Consider the following 18,140-nt stretch of genomic DNA (forward strand, 5'->3'; position numbering starts at 1 on the left):
TTTAAGAATGCTTATGGTGGGGGATAAAACTGTATCATTATCAACACCAAGAAATTATCAAATTTACTACTTTAACAGAAGCTCCAAGATCAATAATCTTGAATGCTTCTGCTCATTACAGGGAACCTTATCAGGAAGACAAAAAAAAAAAAAGTTTATTCAACACAATTAAATCTTCCAGCGTAAGACGTAAATACATTCAAGTCATTTCCAAAGAGTCCTTCTGTGTGGTAAGAAGGCAGGCAAAGATATTATATTAAAATTTTTATATTAAATATAAATCTTCACATTTAATTTTATATTTATAATATAAACAGATATAAATATATTTATATCATAAATATATGAATATATTTACATTAAATATAAATTTTATGTTAAATTTATATTAAACATAAACATAATTGTATAATTATATATTTATATACATTTATATATTTTATATGTAATTTGTTTATATATTTATATTATATATTATTTATATGTAAATATATATTTAATAATGTATAATTATATATTTATAAGTAATACAATTTTATATTAAATTTATATAAATATAATTATTTTTATAATTGTGTTACAACATAACATATAGTATATAATACATATTATTTTTATAATATATAATAATACATATTTAAATGTAAATATAAATTTACTATAACAAATTTATATTAAAAAAAGATATATTAAAAACAAAACATGGGGTGCCTGGGTGGCTCAGTCGGTTAAGTGACTACTTTTCCCTCTCCCTCTGCCCCTCCCCACTGGGCTCGTGCTCTCTCTAATAAATAAATAAAATCTTTAAAAAAACAAAACAAAACAGTATCAGATGTGGAAGAGATCTAAGAGGCCATCTAGAACAATCCCTACATGTTATGGAATGGGAAACTGAGGCACCTGCAGATTTGTCTAAGGATACAGAGCTATACATGCGAATATTGGCATTAGAAAACAAACAGCGTGATTCCCATGTTTCAGATTAGCTTCGGATCATATACATAAACACTTCTAGAACACACTGGAGCCCTGCCTAAACCAAAGTCCCTGGCACACTGTTGCCAACCATAGCTTGAAGCTTCATTTTAGTATTTGGATTACTGAGTCATAAGAGTTACTTCTTAAAAATATTCTTATCATTATGAGCTGATTGGTCACATTTATTTATTTGTTGTAAAATCCTTGGTTAGGAATCAAATCCCCAATCATAAAATTCTCAGGGAAATTTATTATATTTTATGTGGTTTCTAGAAACACATTTAAGGAAAAAAAAAAAGAAGGGGAACATGACCTATAATTAATAAATATCCAATAAATAATACAAATTGTAAGGTGGGCTGCAGGGGCTTGGGTAGAAAAGCCAATGGTGTTCTCTGGCACCTCCATGGCTGAGGCGTGAATTAGCAGAAATGCAGACGTGCCCGTGTGAAGATGAGCAGATGAGACCAAACGGGTGGCCCGGGAAAGGAGAGCTAAGAATTTAGCTATGGGAAACTGACAGAGTGTTTTCAGCTCCTTTAGCAGAACTGAATCTAAAGATATTGGTAAGGGAACGGGCGTAGGCAAAGCCAAGAGTGTTTTCTCTGCTCTGTGGGAACACTGGTGCCAGGTAGCCCTGGTGGGGGGTGGTAAGTACGGTTTGTGCTCAACTGGACACATTCTGCCAACTTGTCCAGCCTCCTGAGAGGCGGCCCTGCCTAGGCTATGGGCTGTGCTATCTCTAGAGCGAGGTAAATCCAGGCAGATGCAGGCCCAGGGTTTCAGGGAGGATGGGTGCCCAGGTCAGAGAGAAGATGCGAGATAAGAGACACATCATTTCCACTAGGCTCCAAAAGGAACGATTGGTGTCAGAAAGAGTATAGAAATGAGAGCATCTCAGAAGCCCGGGCACATCTACAACAGTCCTATCAGTACCAGAGGTAAAAGAGGGCCGAGGTTTCTGCATAAAAAATCTGACCAGGGCTCTGATTCTTCAAAGTCCCCTCAGGGATCTCAGTGGTGGACAAGCGGGGAAAACCAGCCCACAGCAGGCACCCCAGTAAGCAGACCCCTCCTGGACCTAGATTTGCAGCTCAGGCTCTGGCAAGAAGAAGCCCCTCCGATCACCTCAAAACCAGCCCAGCCTGCCCCAGTACCCAGATTCTAAATGGCCTGGGCCAACCCGAGACGAGGAAGGCCCTGAAGTCATGCTTGCCCGAGGCAGAGGGACCCGTGTGTGCTGTGGTCTGCATCGGGTGATGATTCAACTCACCACATCCTTCCTGTCCAGCACTTCCAGGATGTTGCTCAGGAGCTGCGAGCTGGCCTCATGGTCGGGCTTGCTGCACTTGTCATCCAACTGGCCGCTGAGCTGGTCTATCAGCAGCGGCAGCAGCACCTCTCTGCACTCTGGGGAAGAAGGCGCACCCCGCTCAGCAGCTGCAGCAGCCTCCCCGAGGTGCCCCACTTCTGCCTGCAACTCTCCCTCTGCCCGATACCACAGCTGACCTCTGAGCTCCACCCAGCAGGAGCACAGCATCCTAGGCATGGGACTTCAGGCCTGTGACTTGATTTTAAAAGCTAAGAAAAGTACACCGATCACAGGCACATAAACAAAAAGGTTTAGAGTATTCAACGATGTCTTTAGCTTTTTAAGAAAAAATGCCAACTTGACAGCTGAAGGCTAAGTCCTACGAAAGGAATAAATTAAGCAAGTCACACTTTTTAAAAAATATTGGAAAGTTTCCACCCGATGGAGAGAATTTACTCTAAAATTTGTATAAATACTAAGTGAGCTTTCCTAGGACATTTCAATGTGTTTCAAGGACATTCTGATCATGTTTTTGCAGGCAAATGGGCTTCACAACATAAGGGGTTATCTTTCTATGATGTCTTCCTTCTGGGATCCTCGCTATTAGAAGACATTATTACAACGAGGCCAGATGTTCTGGACGCTAACGGAAACGACTGTTAACAGTGAGAATACTTCCTCTAATTGGAACACATAGTGAATGCTTGTTCTGGTGCTCAAACACCCCATTTTATCATCTCATGTATCCTTTCCGCATGCTTAGAGGCAGAGATATCATAGCATACTAAGATGTCTAGTAATATTATGTTTTCTACTTAAGAGCATTCACTAGCTTTATGCACACCCCCAACTGTGCCCTTGTAACAGATGGAATTTCTAAGCAAAAATTCACAGGGTCAGAAAATATCAGAGCCAAAAGAAGCTACTGATGTGATCTAGTTCAAATCCTTCCCTCCATGGAAATGGAGGCTAAGACTTACAAAAGGTTCCTCGTGCGTCCCAAGTTACATAACCAGCCAGGGGCAAGGCCAGAAGGCCTGCCACCAACAACCCACTCACCTTTCCCTATTTCTGAGGAGTCTTATTGGTCCTCGGACCCTCCAGGCAATACATGCAACATGGGGTCACCCTCTGGGAGCCCCTGACCTAGTGGTAGCTCCAAAAGAAATTCCCAGAGCAGCCCCTCTCTAGCAAGCCTTGGGTTTATTGGAGAAAGATCAGATATTGGACCTCTTCCCCATATCAGCTTTGGGACAAGAGCACAGTGATTTAGACTCAGTGGCTATATGCTTGTCTCTAGTTACAAAATGAAGAGCATTTCATCCATGTACGATTTTTCTCTCCTCCATGCCCTCTGGCTCCCCCACGAAGCCCTCCCCCACCAAAACCTGTGACTTTCAGCGTTTGCCAATTTCTGTGGTTAAATACGACCACTGTGGCCCATTTTCAGCTCCTCACGTGACATGACCAAGCATGGAAATTAAGAAGAGATACACACAATCCGCCCTCCTGAGCCAGGACAGGGTGGGGGGCCAGCACACCCCTACACAGCTGCCCCCTGGCTTTTCAGGTTATGCAACAAGTACAGGTCGAAGAAGACACATTTGTTGAAAAGAACCATCTTTCCTGCTTGCCTGCTACTTTCTGGGGTGTCCCATTTTGAGGACAAAGTTCTCTTAATTAATGAAAGACTGGACTGTTCTCATTAAAAAAATGCATGATTTTATTCTCTTAGATCCTCTTGGGAATACTAAACTGACTCTGTGCCTTAAAACTGGTTTCTCAGGAGGTCCTTAAGTCCCAACCAACTACTGGCAAACGTCAATTAGCAGAGAGACTGGAATTTCGGGGCGTGGTACTTTTAGGTGGGGACATACCGGACTGCCAGAAAAGATTGCTCTCCACTATCTTGGTCATGCAGTTCAGTTTCTGGCGAACTAACTGGTTGTCAGGGATGCTTTGAATGAACTTGCAGAAGAGCACGCTGCAAGAGAGATCCCAGAGGTTAGTGTTTTCCTTCTGTCACACTGAAGGTATCATTCCACGGCTCTCCTCGACTCTGAGATCCAGGCGTGGAGAGTTTTCCCTGGAAATCTCTCCCAGCGCCCTGCGAGTCTGCCCCTCGGAGGTAAAGCCGAGACTGTGTTGCACGCGCGCTACCGTGCTCAGCCTCAGAGCCACCTCTGTTTAAACCGCCCAAGCACGGTCACGTCCACCTGGGCTCTGTGGACCTGCCTGAACACTCCTCTTCTGCACAACCCCTTCCTGGCTAACTCCGCCCCGGTGTCGCTCACCATCTGACTTTGCATTGCTGGGTGCTTAGGGATAGGGCTGGAAGCGTATTATTATGTACTTTCTTCTGGAGTTAATTTCACGTCTGCGTGTCTTGATTCCCCAGAGAAAAGTGCAAACCTCTCTCAGGGGCAGGCTTTGTGTCTTCTTTTACATTTTCCACAAAAACTGAGCACCAGAAGGGGTTCAGTTAATACATGTTAGAGGAATAACAGAATGTGCAGCAGCCCAGGCCCCAGCCAAGCAGGGGAGCTGCTTCTTTGTTAAAGTCAGCGAACGTGCTCTGCTATTTACCTGAGCTCCACAGGATCAAACACAAGTTTGACGTCGTTAATGATGCTAGGAAGGTACTTCAGAGCTGCCCCCTGTAAAAAAAAAATACCAAAAGGCAAATTCAGTTGCCAAGCAGGACAAATGCAGAATGTATTACTTAATCCCAGGAAGAAAAGGCTTGCATCTACATAGGGAACTGCACATAGATGCTCTCGCAGTAGAGAGGAGAGCTAAATGTTGCTAACGGTGATTGCCTAAAAGCTTTTTCCTAAGAGGTCAGATGGCACGGCCTTTTCTTTTTCTTCATTATCAACAGGTACTGTTGGTTTGGAATTCGTTTTTCTATCTAAAGAGGTAGTTAAGATCTTGACATCTCCCTCACAAGGTGGCCATAAAGAACAAAGAATAAATAATGACGTTCAGATCTGAATCCTCAGCGATGGCGTATTTTACATGAAAAAATTACCAATGATGAACATCATGGTCACTTTGGGCTTCTGGGAAGAATGGGAGAACTCAGAATAAAAATCTGTTGCCTGTAACATTGCGATTAATTGGCTGAATTCACACGGGCCACAGAAGCCTTTGGTGGGATGTCTAAAAGGATAGTTTGTCTGTGGCAAACTGCCATTTGAGAATACAAATGGACATAAAAGTTAAAACACAGGTTTCTCCTTTTACTTTTTGTAAGTCATACTAAAATTCACAGGCTTTCCGCGGATGATTCACTTTTCTTCTCTCCTACCGTGTCCAGTTCTATGTTGTCACAGAACCTCAAAAAAGAGGCACCCAGGCTGATACCATGCTGACCTTGATCTTGACAGCTTCCTCCAGGGGCCTGTCCATTAGCATATTGAAAGCAAGAAATAACTGGCGGATTGAATTATTAAATTCATCTCCATCTTCGCTTTGGCCATAAAATCTTAATAGGAGAAAGAGAAAAGCAGTCAGGTTTTCCATCTTTAACGACTGATTTTTTTTTTAAGATTTTATTTATTTATTTGACAGAGAGAGACACAGCGAGAGAGGGAACACAAGCAGGGGGAGTGGGAGAGGGAGAAGCAGGCTCCCCGCTGAGCAGGGAGCCTGATGCGGGGCTCGATCCCAGGACCCTGGGATCACGACCCGAGCCAAAGGCAGACGCTTAATGACTGAGCCACTCAGGTGCCCCAGGGTTCCCATCTTTAAAAAGAAATTTTTGAAAAGATCTGTTTCCTAAGCAATGCTGCAGGCCCATGCCTCCCTGGTCACCACTTGAGACTGTGCAAAGGGAAGATCAGAGGGTGCTCCAAGATGGTTTCGGGGAGACGCCCAGTAGGCTGACAAGATATTACCACCTGGACAAGAATAGGTAGGAATTTGTACGTCAAGTCCTACCACAGAGCTCTCCACTTGGTCCGCTATGGTCAGCCAGTCGGGAAGGACTCCTTTGAAGCTCTATGAAGCTGTCCGTCCTAGCGGTGTATGGGCATTTCCAGCAGAGGGGGGAACAGCAGGAAGCTGCTCTGCCTGAAGGAGCAGATGAGCCCTGTGCGCATGCCCACCTTCCTCAGCTCATTAGCAGAACGCCCGATATGCCAGGGACTCCCCCAGCTTGCTTTCCCGACCCACACTCTTGCCACAGCCTACCCTCTAGCATCACTCCTGCCCTCCACCCTCATTCTCCTCTTCTACTCTTTCCATTTCATCTCCTCAAGCCCTGATCATTTGAGCTGAGGTTTCAGACAACGGGTACAGAAGCTCCTCAAACCAGCAACCTTCTGAACCCAACCCAGTCTGCAAGTCCAGGAAAGCCAATCTCTACACTGAAATGGCCAGCTGGGTGCTGACCTGTTCTACAATCGGGCCTTGCGGCACACAGGAACACCTCCCCTTCACTGATTCGTGCTGGTTTTGATTAAGGCACTCTGCTTATCTTCAGGATTTGTCCATCTGCTGAAAAGTTGGTTCTTTCTCATAAGTCGAAATCAGAGGTCTTTGGCCCATTTCTCAGAAACATGAAAGTCCCAAATTGTAGTCCAAGTGCATTTACACTGGGTGGCAATATTACCACCAACTGGTCAAGAGTAGGGATCATTTGAAATCAGGATTTTGTACACACACACACACACACACACACGTGCACACATATTTAAGTTCGCCTGCATTCACCTACACCTTATAAGGGACTCGTGGAATGCCAACTCCCCTGAGAAAAGTATTCAGTCAGAGGGTTATTGGTCATTCTCAACTCATCCATTTAGCAGAACGAAAAAACGACTTTACTGGCAACTTAGTCCACAAAGTACCTCAAAATTAACATACGCAGAGCAGAAGCCCCGATTCTCCTGCTCCTCTTTAGTATTCCAAGTCTCGGCAAATTAGCACCCAAAACCTGGAAGTTATCAGGATTCTTCCCTTCCTCTCACCCTCCCATGGACTATAACAGTAAGGCCACCTTGCATTCTGCATCTATTGGAGACAGAGCCACTGTATCTCACACTTGAACTGCAACAACCCATTGTGTGCTCACCCAGGGTTTGCTCTTCACCTCTGATGATCCACTTTCCACTTAAGAGATGAGATGATCATTGGAAATGTAAGCCAGATGTTACCGCTTCTCTAACTGAAACGCTTAAACGGCTTCCCAGTCCACTGGGTAAAATCCAAACTCCTTATATGGCCTGCCAAGTCCTACCTCGTTTGTATTCGCCTGCCACTCCCCACTCCCCCGCTCTCACTGCCCACGCTCCGGCAGCACTGGCTTCTCCTGATTTCTCACACAGGCCCTACAGAGCCTCGTGCACGCCGGCACTCCTCCTCCCTGAGACCTGCACAGGTGGCCTCCTCCTGTTTGGTCTCAACTCAAATGCCAACTCCTGGAGACGCCTTCTCCCTCCCTGGTCATTATCCTCCCAAGGCCTCCCCGGCCAGCCCTGACCTATCCAAAATAATCTTAAGGTTTCTTTCTTCACTGTTCGCCTCCCTGGCTTCAACCCAACCCACAAGCACCATCAGAGCTGGAGCCTCGTTTCGTCTGCTACTAGACCCCCAGGACCCAGACCAATACGGCATCCTCGGTGCCAGCCATTTAAAAAGAGTGGACTAGGGGCGCCTGGGGGCTTAGTTGGTGAAGTGTCCAACTTCTGATGTTGGCTCAGGTCGTGATCTCAGGGTCCTGGGCTGGAGCCCCGCATTGGACTCCACACTCAGTGGGGTGACTGCTTCTCTCCCTCTCCCTCTCCCTCTGCCCCCCACCCCCACTCGTGCATGCTCTCTCTCGAAAATCAATCAATCTTTAAGAAAAAGGGCGGGGGTGGGGGACACTAATACAAGACTGAGGCGGAGTTCTCAATGCCCTACCACGGGCAATTTACAATTTTAATTCTCCCTAGGTGTCTCCTGAATGGAGGTCAACTCCAGCCAGGAAATGAGCTCAGAAAGGAATTTAAGCTCTGAGGAGGGCAAAGGGGCAATGGAGGGGGTGTGGGGTTCTGGGCGGGGGGGGGGGGGGGGGGGTGACATTTCATTTGTAGCTCCTGGACAGGGCCAGTAAATTGATGTCTATCTGATCTAAGCAATCAGAGAATGTAGATTTCCAGGCTTGCTTTCTCCAATCAAGCTCTTGTTTAATGAGAAACAATTGGAGGGGTGGGGATAACCATAAACAGGTGCTCAGGGACCAAGTTCAACACAGCAACTCCCTTAGTTAATTTCATGGGCTACTTAACCATCCGAATCTTGGCTTTTCCATTGTCCTTCCCCTAAGTGATGTTGAAAACGATGGCTCAGATGCACTGCAACATTGCGAAGGCTGACACACTGGTGAGTCATCAATGGAAAATATTTTTCAATTTCATAAATTAAGATTTCCTTTCTATGGTTTTATGAGGATTTTTATTCCTGGACATCAGGGTTTGCTATACAAATGGTTAGGTTAAGGGAAATGTTCCCTCAGTGGGACACTCCAGGCCCTAAATGAATTTGTGGAAATTTAACATAACTGCAGAACGAGGAGCTAGCTATAAAAGAAGCCTGTCTGAAGAGAGATGGACTACAGGGATTCTGTATAAACCCCGCACTGGGTAAACACTACTCGCTTCTGCTAGGCAAGGAGGAATTCATTCACCCAGCTGAACTTCTAAGTCATTAAATGTTTTTAAAAACTGTAAAAATGGGGGCGCCTGGGTGGCTCAGTCGGTTAAGCGTCTGCCTTCGGCTCAGGTCATGGTCCCAGGGTCCTGGGATCGAGCCCCGCATCGGGCTTCCTGCTCAGCGGGAAGCCTGCTTCTCCCTCTCCCACTCCCCCTGCTGGTGTTCCCTCTCTCGCTGTGTCTCTCTCTGTCAAATAAATAAAAAAAAATAAAATCTTTAGAAAAAAAAAAAAAAACTGTAAAAATGTACAAAATCACTGTGGGAACTTTAAAATGCTGAAAGAGTAAAAACCTACTTAAAACCCTCTTACCTACAGTTTTATTCCTACTAAAATTTTAGTTCCCAAACCTATATTTTTGAAATGGGATCATACAGCACTTATGTCTTACCCTTTAGTTTTATTATTTAAGAACCTATCATGGTTATCTTTGCTCATTAACATACCCTTTCTCATTCATCTTTGTTCACACCTGCTGGGTTATATTACAGCAGATGGGGTATTACCAGACAAAGGTGGTATTTTCTTTTGCTTTTTGTGGGTTTGGGGTTTTTTTTTGCTTTTTATTCATGGTGTCAAATTTCTGCCCTTAAAAAATTTACATTCCTATCAACATTAAAATGCAGGACCAATTTTTGTCCAATTTCATCAAAGGATAAATATTTTTAATCTTTATCAAATGCATAGAAAAAGATAGTATGTGTGTATGACATATTGATCATATGGATTTTTAAAAAATATTAATTAATTAATTCATTCATTCATTCAAAGAGAGTGGGGGCAAGGGCAGACGGAGAGGGAGAAAGAGAATCCCAACCAGGCTCCCCACTAAGCATGGAGCCCCATGCAGGGCTCAATGCCAGGACCCCAAGATCATGACCTGAGCCAAAATCAAGAGTTTGACACCCAACTGACCGAGCCACCCAGGCGCCCTTGAGTATTTTTTAAGGAATTTATCATTTGGATTTTTCTCTTATAAATTATCTGTTTTTGTTTTCTATTATTTAAGGATGTTTATGATTCTTTGATTGGTAAGAGCCTTTCATTAGTAAATCTAATTAAAGGCCTTGATCTATACTGTACGTTGCAAACCTTTTTAATGTTAATTGTTTGCCTTTAATTTTATGATTTTTTTAAACGTACCAACTTAAAAAACAATACAAATGCTCAAATCTAGACTTGAAACCCTCTTACTATAGTTTTACTCCTAATAACATTTTTTAGCATGCTATCTGTCCAGTTTCCAAACCTGCCTTAGCAATACATTTGAACAGTTTGGAAATCCAGCTATTACTGAAACGTAGAGATGGCAGCGGGGTTGTGGGCATTCCCAGACAAGTTACTTCCTCATTCTTCATCTCTGCCTTTTTTTTTTTTTTTAGGACTTATTTATTTATTTTAGAGAGAAAGACCCGGAGGGGGGGGGGGGCGGTGCTCGAGGCAGAAGGAGAGGGAGAGTGGGAATCCCAAGCAGGCTCCTCACTCAGCACAGAGCCCAATGTGGGCTGATCTCATGATCCTGAGATCACAGCCTGAGCCGAAACCAAGAGTCAGACGCTTAACCGACTGTGCCATCCAGGTGCCCTGTCTCTGTTGTTTTTGATGGAGCTGTTATTCTAGAAATTCAAGCTGGGAATTATCATAGCTGACTTAGTTTCATCAGGTAGCTAAGCATGATGTCAGCAAAGAAACACACACCCGAGGAAACATCTCTCCGACAACTGCCACCATTCTCCATCTACCACCACCAAGCGCTCACGATCCTAGATTCGTACACCCAACATCATGAGGTCCCTTGCTGTGCTAAACGCAGTCTTGCCACAGGAACCTTGCTTCCTAGAGCTGTCATCACCAACCAGGGCTTTCATCAAGCTGCACACTGTAGCCACCTGCATCCCTAAGTTCTGCTGCCGTTACTGCCGTAAAATTCTCTGACTCAAAAGGACTTTGCATGGGCCTTCTCTAGGGGATTCAGAGTCTAGCCCCATCTTCAGCCTTGGAGTTTTGAAATTTGGCAATTCCATGACCCGACCATGATCAGAGCGCTGAACATAGAGCATGAGGATTAAGGAAAAGTCCGCGGAGAGAAAAGAGACAGCATAAACATTTTATTACAGCTACCATTACCTCAAGTAGAGTACTCTAGATTGGATGATGAATCGAAACAAGTACTTTAGGGCTTTCAAAGCAGCGAAAAGCAATTCTGTCTTGCTGGAGTCATCTGCATTAGCCACATAAAAGTTCAGTACCTTGGAGAGTTTCCTTAAAAGGGTGAGAAAGAAAAATGTCAGTGGGGCAAAGTGCTACTCTGAGGTTTGGGGTATGTTCTGTAAGAAGGGAACTTGGCATACCGGGGAAGCAGAAATCACACCTATAATTACCCCTTCTAGAATATGCCTTGAGCAGGAAAATTAACTCCTTTGCAGTTGGGTTTCCTCACTGCAGTCTAGGTTTGGAGCTTCCCTAATGCTTAGAAATAAGGGGTGGTTTCTTTACTTTAGCAGGATTTTTAAAAAGGATCAAAAATGAAAGTTGAAGGGATTCAAACCATGAAGGCATTTAAATCTCTAGTCTGTTATACACACACCCTCAGACGTTCCTGTAAGGAAGGGACTGTCTGCTTAATGTAGTCACCTTAAAAGAAGTCTAATTCCCTCCAGTCTGCCTAAACTCTTTGGGATCCACAGAATGGTGAGGATGGGAAGAGAAGCTCAATCAGACTTTGGCTCAATCTGATGAAAAACAACCATGGTTTCTGAGCATCCCAACAGATAACACTGGGCTGGGATGTCAGATTGCTCTCTGTGTCTTTCCAGAGTCTAGGCATTTTCTTAATCGTTTGCTAACTTACACTTCTGGGAGCACTCATAACTTGACCTTTCTTTCCGTAAATCTCTGAGTTTCCACAGTATTAAGAAATATCCACAGCACACATGTCGAAATGATAAAGTCTTGTAAAGAAACCCCGATTACTACTTCCTGGAGTGTTGCATTCGGCTCTGTGGAATGAAGATCCAGCAATAGGAGTTCCTTACTTGCAGCTACCGCCTGCTTGCGAAGTGAGGCTACTGGATGCAAAGAAACCTGTCACAAGCCTATCTGCTGCTTCCCCCAATCCAGCGGGCTTCACGTCCATCGTGTTCATTGGTGATTATGCTACATGACACCTCTTTTCTGTCACTTACATTTTAGAACACTGCTGGATCTCCCATGCACATAAAACCATGAACTTTCTTGTTTGGCTCAGAAAGGACATAAGGGAATCTATAATCTGACCTGAAAAATCAGGTCGGCAGCCAACCTGAGAGATCAGCAAATCAGTTAGCATGACCTGGCCTAAGCCGTTGTCAGAAAGACCTCTGCCAATCTCAACTACATTCCTGTCACTCTTTATCACATTGCTCTGCACAGTAGCTGGAATGCAGGGGGTGGGGGCGACAGGCTACACAGTATGCCACGGTGAGGTGGGCTGAAGTTAGTTGCTTTCCTAGTCAGAGGCTCATAAACCAAAGACAGAAAGGAGACTGCACTATGGAAAAGGCAGAGACCATTCTCCCTTATATAAAAGAAAGAAAAATTACATCATCTCATATCCTGTAAGTAATAAAGTCTACAAAGCACTTGTGGTGTAGGGCTGAGGACATGACCCTCAGTTCTACCAGACTCAGTCTTCCTGACACCCAACTCTCCTAAGATCCCGAGTATGATCTTCCATCCTTGACTGTGTTCCCAATGCCTTCAACTCCTCATCTCTCTGTGTTCTGGATTCTTAAAGACATACAGCCTTATCTCTTCGGGAGCTTTCCAGAAGGCAGGGATTGCCTTTAATGCCTTTCCCAGGGGTGGAATACTTAGCTGGTTCACTCTTTCCACTGGAAGCTTACAACAGGCTTCTGCACTTAGGGGCACACTTACTCAGCTTATGTCCCTTGCATTTCTTAACAACCCAACCCTAAGAGTACAAACCCAACAACCCAACAGCAGGTAGTCCCCTTGAATCATACTTACACATATGCCAGAGTGGCACTGAAGTGCTTGTAGATGTAGGTTTCAAGGACAGGATTAAAATGCTGGAACTTGATGTCTCCTATCAGTGAGATAATAAATACCTGCCAAAGGTGAAAAATACAGATAGCAGCACTGCACGACCCCAGGCATTCGTTCTGTCAACAAGCCGGATGTTAGCATCTTGGTGCCTTCTTTTCTTTCTTGACCATTTTTGCAGCATTCCCACTTCACTATTCCAGAGCTGAAGTAAAGTCTTGGAGTTTCTTTTATTTAACATCATAGAGAAACTATGATGTGTCAGGCACTGGGCTAAATGCTATGGAGAATCTAGTAAGAGCCGGCCCCTGGCCTCAGGGGGCTCACTGTCTCAAAGAGAGGCCAGTGCGCAAGCAAGATGAGTCAGGGAGGAAGATGGGGAGAGGCAGGAGAAAGGTACAGAAGGGGTCTCCTGTGGGAAAAAGAAACTCTAACCCAAGGATGCAGCTAATGAATTATTTCGTGACCTTGTTCTCCTGAGTGCAGCATGAGTGCCCCCAATAATTGAACTTCATCAGACTTTTGCCTCTCAATTTCCCCTTCTTCTGTGAATGGCATCCCTATCAGGCTCAAAATCTATGAATCACCACACCGCACCTCCTGATGACAGAAGAATGCAGGAGAAGGGCCCCGGGGATGCCCGCATAGACCCACTGCCAGTTGCTCTGTCCACAGAGCCCAGACCCGTTCTTCCTCATGAATCTGGCCAGGTGCGATCTTAGCTGGAGCATTTCCTCTCTTTATCTTATATCCTTAACGCCCTGACCACTTCCTGAATGTATCAATTTCTCCAAGCTGGTGAAACAGCTAACATTCCTTTGCTGCAACATCCAGGTAACCCCAACAACGAGAAAACGTTCTTGGTTTGGATATGTCAGATTCCTCCACTCACTCTGCCACAATTTGTAGCCTTTCAAAGTATTTTTATTTTTTAAGATTTTATTTGTTTATCTGACATAGAGTAAGAGCGCACAAGCAGGGGGAGTGGCAGAGGGAGACGGAGAAGCAGGCTCCCCGCTGAGCAGGAACCCTGACATGGGGCTCGATCCCAGCACCCTGGGATCATGACCTGAGCTGAAGGTAGAAACCGACTAAGCCACCCAGGTGCCTCGCCTTCCAAGATTCTAACATCATCTCTCCTTGTCTGGATCTCAGTTTTTGGAATGGCTGTATGTTATACAGAATGAGACTGATATTCGTTTCTGATGTGGGAATTTAGTCTCCCTTGTATGAACACACAAGCACACACAACAGAGCCACGATGACCTTTGTTAAATGTATCTCCTGGTTTATAACTAGGCAATTTTAAAGCAAGTTAAAGTGATTCCTGATTTCTAATGTGATACAATACCTCGTTTACCCTAATGAGAAAGAAAGTATATCAAAAAGTAAGATCTAACAGGTAACAGAAAAATAAAGTCTTTGAACATTAAGTCAGTTGTTTCTAATTTAACCTGTAGAAACAGAGAGATGTATGCAAGTGTTTATGCAGGAGGATATTCGTCGCAGTCATTTATAATAGCAAAATACTGAACACTACACCGTTTTGAGAATAAACTAGTTAATGTGTTTAACTGCTTACCAGTGCATCAAACACAAGGAAGTCATAGGTTTCATTGTCTGACATTTCCATCATTATGTTAAAAAGTGCATCTAGTGTATCTTGCAAAAACTGAAGATAAAAAAAAAGAGAGAGGTTATTTCATGCTTTCAGTTCAGCTCCATACTGTAAAAATTCAGAGAAATTAGGAGACTAGGAAAGATGGCGGAGGAGTAGGGGACCCTATTTCAACTGGTCCCCGGAATTGAGCTGGATATCTACCAGACCACTCTGAGCACCCACGAAACCAGCCTGAGATGTAAGAGGATCTGGATCTCTACAAACAGAATATCACAGGCGGTTGGTTTCAAGGTACAAAGCAGGGAGCCGTGATTCCACGGGCAGATATCGGAGGATAAACGGCAGCGGGAGGGTGCCTGGCCATGGGGATCCTACACCGCCGGTGAGTGACAGCCTCCCGCGCTGGGGACGGGGCACAGACTCGCAGGCCAGGCCGGTAACGCCGGGGAAAGGACTTCAGGGCAGCCCCCGGGGCAGAAACCCAGAGCTGCAGGGTCGCATGTGTGACCTGGGGGCGGCTGGCAGTTTTAGAAGCACAAAGGGTAGAGACATGCCCCGACCTGGAGGCAGTACTGGGAGCATTGCGGAGGGGCGCACAACCCAGGACGCTGCAGTTTATAGCAGCACGGACAGAAGTGGAGACGGTGTGGCCTGGAGAGCTCACTGAAGAACAGACTGCGGTCTCTCTGCTCTGAGGCAGAGGGTTGGAAACGGTCTCTTCTGCTCTGACTCACGGAAGAGACGCGGAAAGCCACCAGGGAAAGCCGCCAGAGAACAAAAGCCCCAAAAACTGATTCCCGCTGAGCCCATCCCCCACCACAGGGGGGCAGGGCAACTCCGCCCAAACAGGGTTGCCTGAGTAACAGCGCAGCAGGCCCCTCCCCCAGAAGACAGGCTGGGAAAACAAGAGGCCAGCAACCCTAAGGTCCCAAGAAAACAGGTGCATCTTGCTTGGGTTCTGGTCAATAATTTGGACTATACATTCCCTCAAACACCCCTCAACAGAATGACTAGGAGGAGGAGCCCCCAAAATAGAAAAGACTCAGAGATTATGACTTATGCTGCAGATTTACAAATGGATGCAGATATAACCAAGATGTCAGAGATGGAATTCAGGCTAGCAATTGTGAAGACAATGGCTAGAATGGAGAAATCAATTAATGGCAACATAGAGTCTCTAAAGGCAGAAATGAAAACTGAATTGGCAGAACTTAAAAATGCTATCAATGAGATCCAATCCAATCTAGATAATCTAACAGCTAGGGTAACTGAGGCAGAAGACCGAATAAGCGACCTGGAAGACAACATAATAGATAAAAAGGGAAAAGAGGGGGCCAGGGAAAAACAACTCAGAATCCATGAAAATAGAATCAGAGAAATAAGTGACACCATGAAGCGTTCCAATGTCAGAATAATTGGAATCCCAGAGGGAGTGGAGAGAGAGAGGGGGCTAGAAATGTATTTGAGCAAATCATAGCTGAGAACTTCCCTAATCTGGGGAATGAAACAAACATTCGCGTCCTAGAGGCAGAGAGGTCCCCTCCCAAGATCAAGGAAAACAGGCCAACACCCCGGCATGTAATAGTAAAAATTGCAAATGTTAGAACCAAGGAAACCATCTTAAGGGCAGTTAGGGGGAAGAGATTCCTTACATACAGAGGGAGGAACATCAGAATAACGTCAGACCTATCCACAGAGACCTGGCAAGCCAGAAAGGCCTGGCAAGACATATTCAGGGTACTAAATGAGAAGAACATGCAGCCAAGAATACTTTATCCGGCAAGGCTTTCATTTAGAATGGATGGAGAGATGCAGAGCTTCCACGACCGGCAGAAGCTGAAAGAATATGTGACCACTAAGCCGGCCCTGCAAGAAATATTAAGGGGGGTTCTATAAAAGGAGAAAGACCCCAAGAGTGATCTACAACAAAAATTTACAGGGACAATCTATAAAAACAACGTCTTCACAGGCAACATGATGACAATTATTTCATATCTTTCAATAATCACTCTCAACGTGAATGGCCTAAATGCTCCCATAAAACGGCACAGGGTTGCAGATTGGATAAAAAGACAGGACCCATCCATATGCTGCCTACAAGAGACTCATTTTGAACCTAAAGATATATCCAGACTGAATGTGAAGGGATGGAGATCCATCTTCCATGCTAACAGACCTCAAAAGAAAGCTGGGGTAGCAATTCTTATATCAGACAATTTAGATTTTAAACTAAAGGCTGTAATTAGAGACACAGAAGGACACTATATCATTCTTAAAGGGTCTATCCAACAAGAAGATCTAACAATTGTAAATATCTATGCCCCCAACATGGGAGCAGCCATCTACATAAGCCAACTGTTAACCAAAATAAAGAGTCATATTGATAACAATACGTTAATTGTAGGAGACCTCAATACTCCACTCTCAGCAATGGACAGATCGTCTAAACAGAAAATCAACAAGGAAACAAGAGCTTTGAACGATACACTGGATCAGATGGACCTCATAGATATTTACAGAACATTCCACCCTAAAACAACAGAATACTCATTCTTCTCGAATGCACATGGAACTTCCTCCAGAACAGACCACATACTGGGTCACAAATCAGGTCTCAACCGTTACCAAAAGACTGAGATTATTCCCTGCATATTCTCAGACCACAATGCTTTAAAACTGGAACTCAATCACAAGAAAAAATTTGGCAGAAATTCAAACACTTGGAAGCTAAAGACCACTCTGCTCAAGAATGTTTGGGTCAACCAGGAAATCAAAGAAGAACTTAAACAATTCATGGAAATCAATGAGAATGAAAATACATCGGTCCAAAACCTATGGGATACTGCAAAGGTGGTCCTAAGGGGGAAATACATAGCCATCCAAGCCTCACTCAAAAAAATAGAAAAATCCCGAATTCAACAACTAACTCTACACCTTAAAGAACTAGAGAAAAAGCAACAAACAATGCCACACATTAGAAGAGAAATAATTAAAATTAAAGCAGAGATCAATGAATTAGAAACCAGAAACACAGTAGATCAGATCAACGAAACTAGAAGTTGGTTCTTTGAAAGAATTAGTAAGATCGATAAACCACTGGCCAGACTTATCCAAAAGAAAACAGAAAGGACCCAAATTAATAAAATTATGAATGAAAGGGGAGAGATCACGACTAACACCAAGGAAATAGAAACAATTATTAGAAATTATTATCAACAACTATATGCCAATAAACTGAGCAATCTGGATGAAATGGAGGCCTTCCTGGAAACCTATAAGCTGCCAAGACTGAAAGAGGAAGAAATTGACAACCTGAATAGGCCAATAACCAGTAACAAGATTGAAGCAGTGATCAAAAACCTCCCAAAAAACAAGAGTCCAGGGCCTGATGGATTCCCTGGGGAATTCTACCAAACATTCAAAGAAGAAATAATACTTATTCTACTGAAGCTGTTTCAAAAAATAGAAACAGAAGGAAAACTTCCAAA

General features: G+C 44.2%; 1 protein-coding gene across 4 annotated transcripts in view; it reads right to left on the bottom strand.

The window, feature by feature from the left end:
• Nucleotides 1-18,140, bottom strand: part of DOCK5 (dedicator of cytokinesis 5) — a 205,822-nt gene that overhangs the window by 58,642 nt on the left and 129,040 nt on the right. For all 4 annotated transcript variants that reach the window (XM_078069500.1, XM_078069498.1, XM_078069501.1 and 1 more), the window contains 7 exons: nt 14,614-14,703; nt 12,996-13,096; nt 11,115-11,249; nt 5,666-5,777; nt 4,877-4,947; nt 4,168-4,274; nt 2,252-2,388 (listed from right to left, as the gene is read on the bottom strand). In XM_078069500.1, coding sequence (XP_077925626.1) covers nt 2,252-2,388; nt 4,168-4,274; nt 4,877-4,947; nt 5,666-5,777; nt 11,115-11,249; nt 12,996-13,096; nt 14,614-14,703 — 753 coding nt within the window. The remainder of the gene's footprint in view (nt 1-2,251; nt 2,389-4,167; nt 4,275-4,876; nt 4,948-5,665; nt 5,778-11,114; nt 11,250-12,995; nt 13,097-14,613; nt 14,704-18,140) is intronic.

The sequence above is a fragment of the Halichoerus grypus genome, chromosome 3 (assembly GCF_964656455.1).
Source record: "Halichoerus grypus chromosome 3, mHalGry1.hap1.1, whole genome shotgun sequence".
Lineage (NCBI taxonomy): Eukaryota > Metazoa > Chordata > Mammalia > Carnivora > Phocidae > Halichoerus > Halichoerus grypus.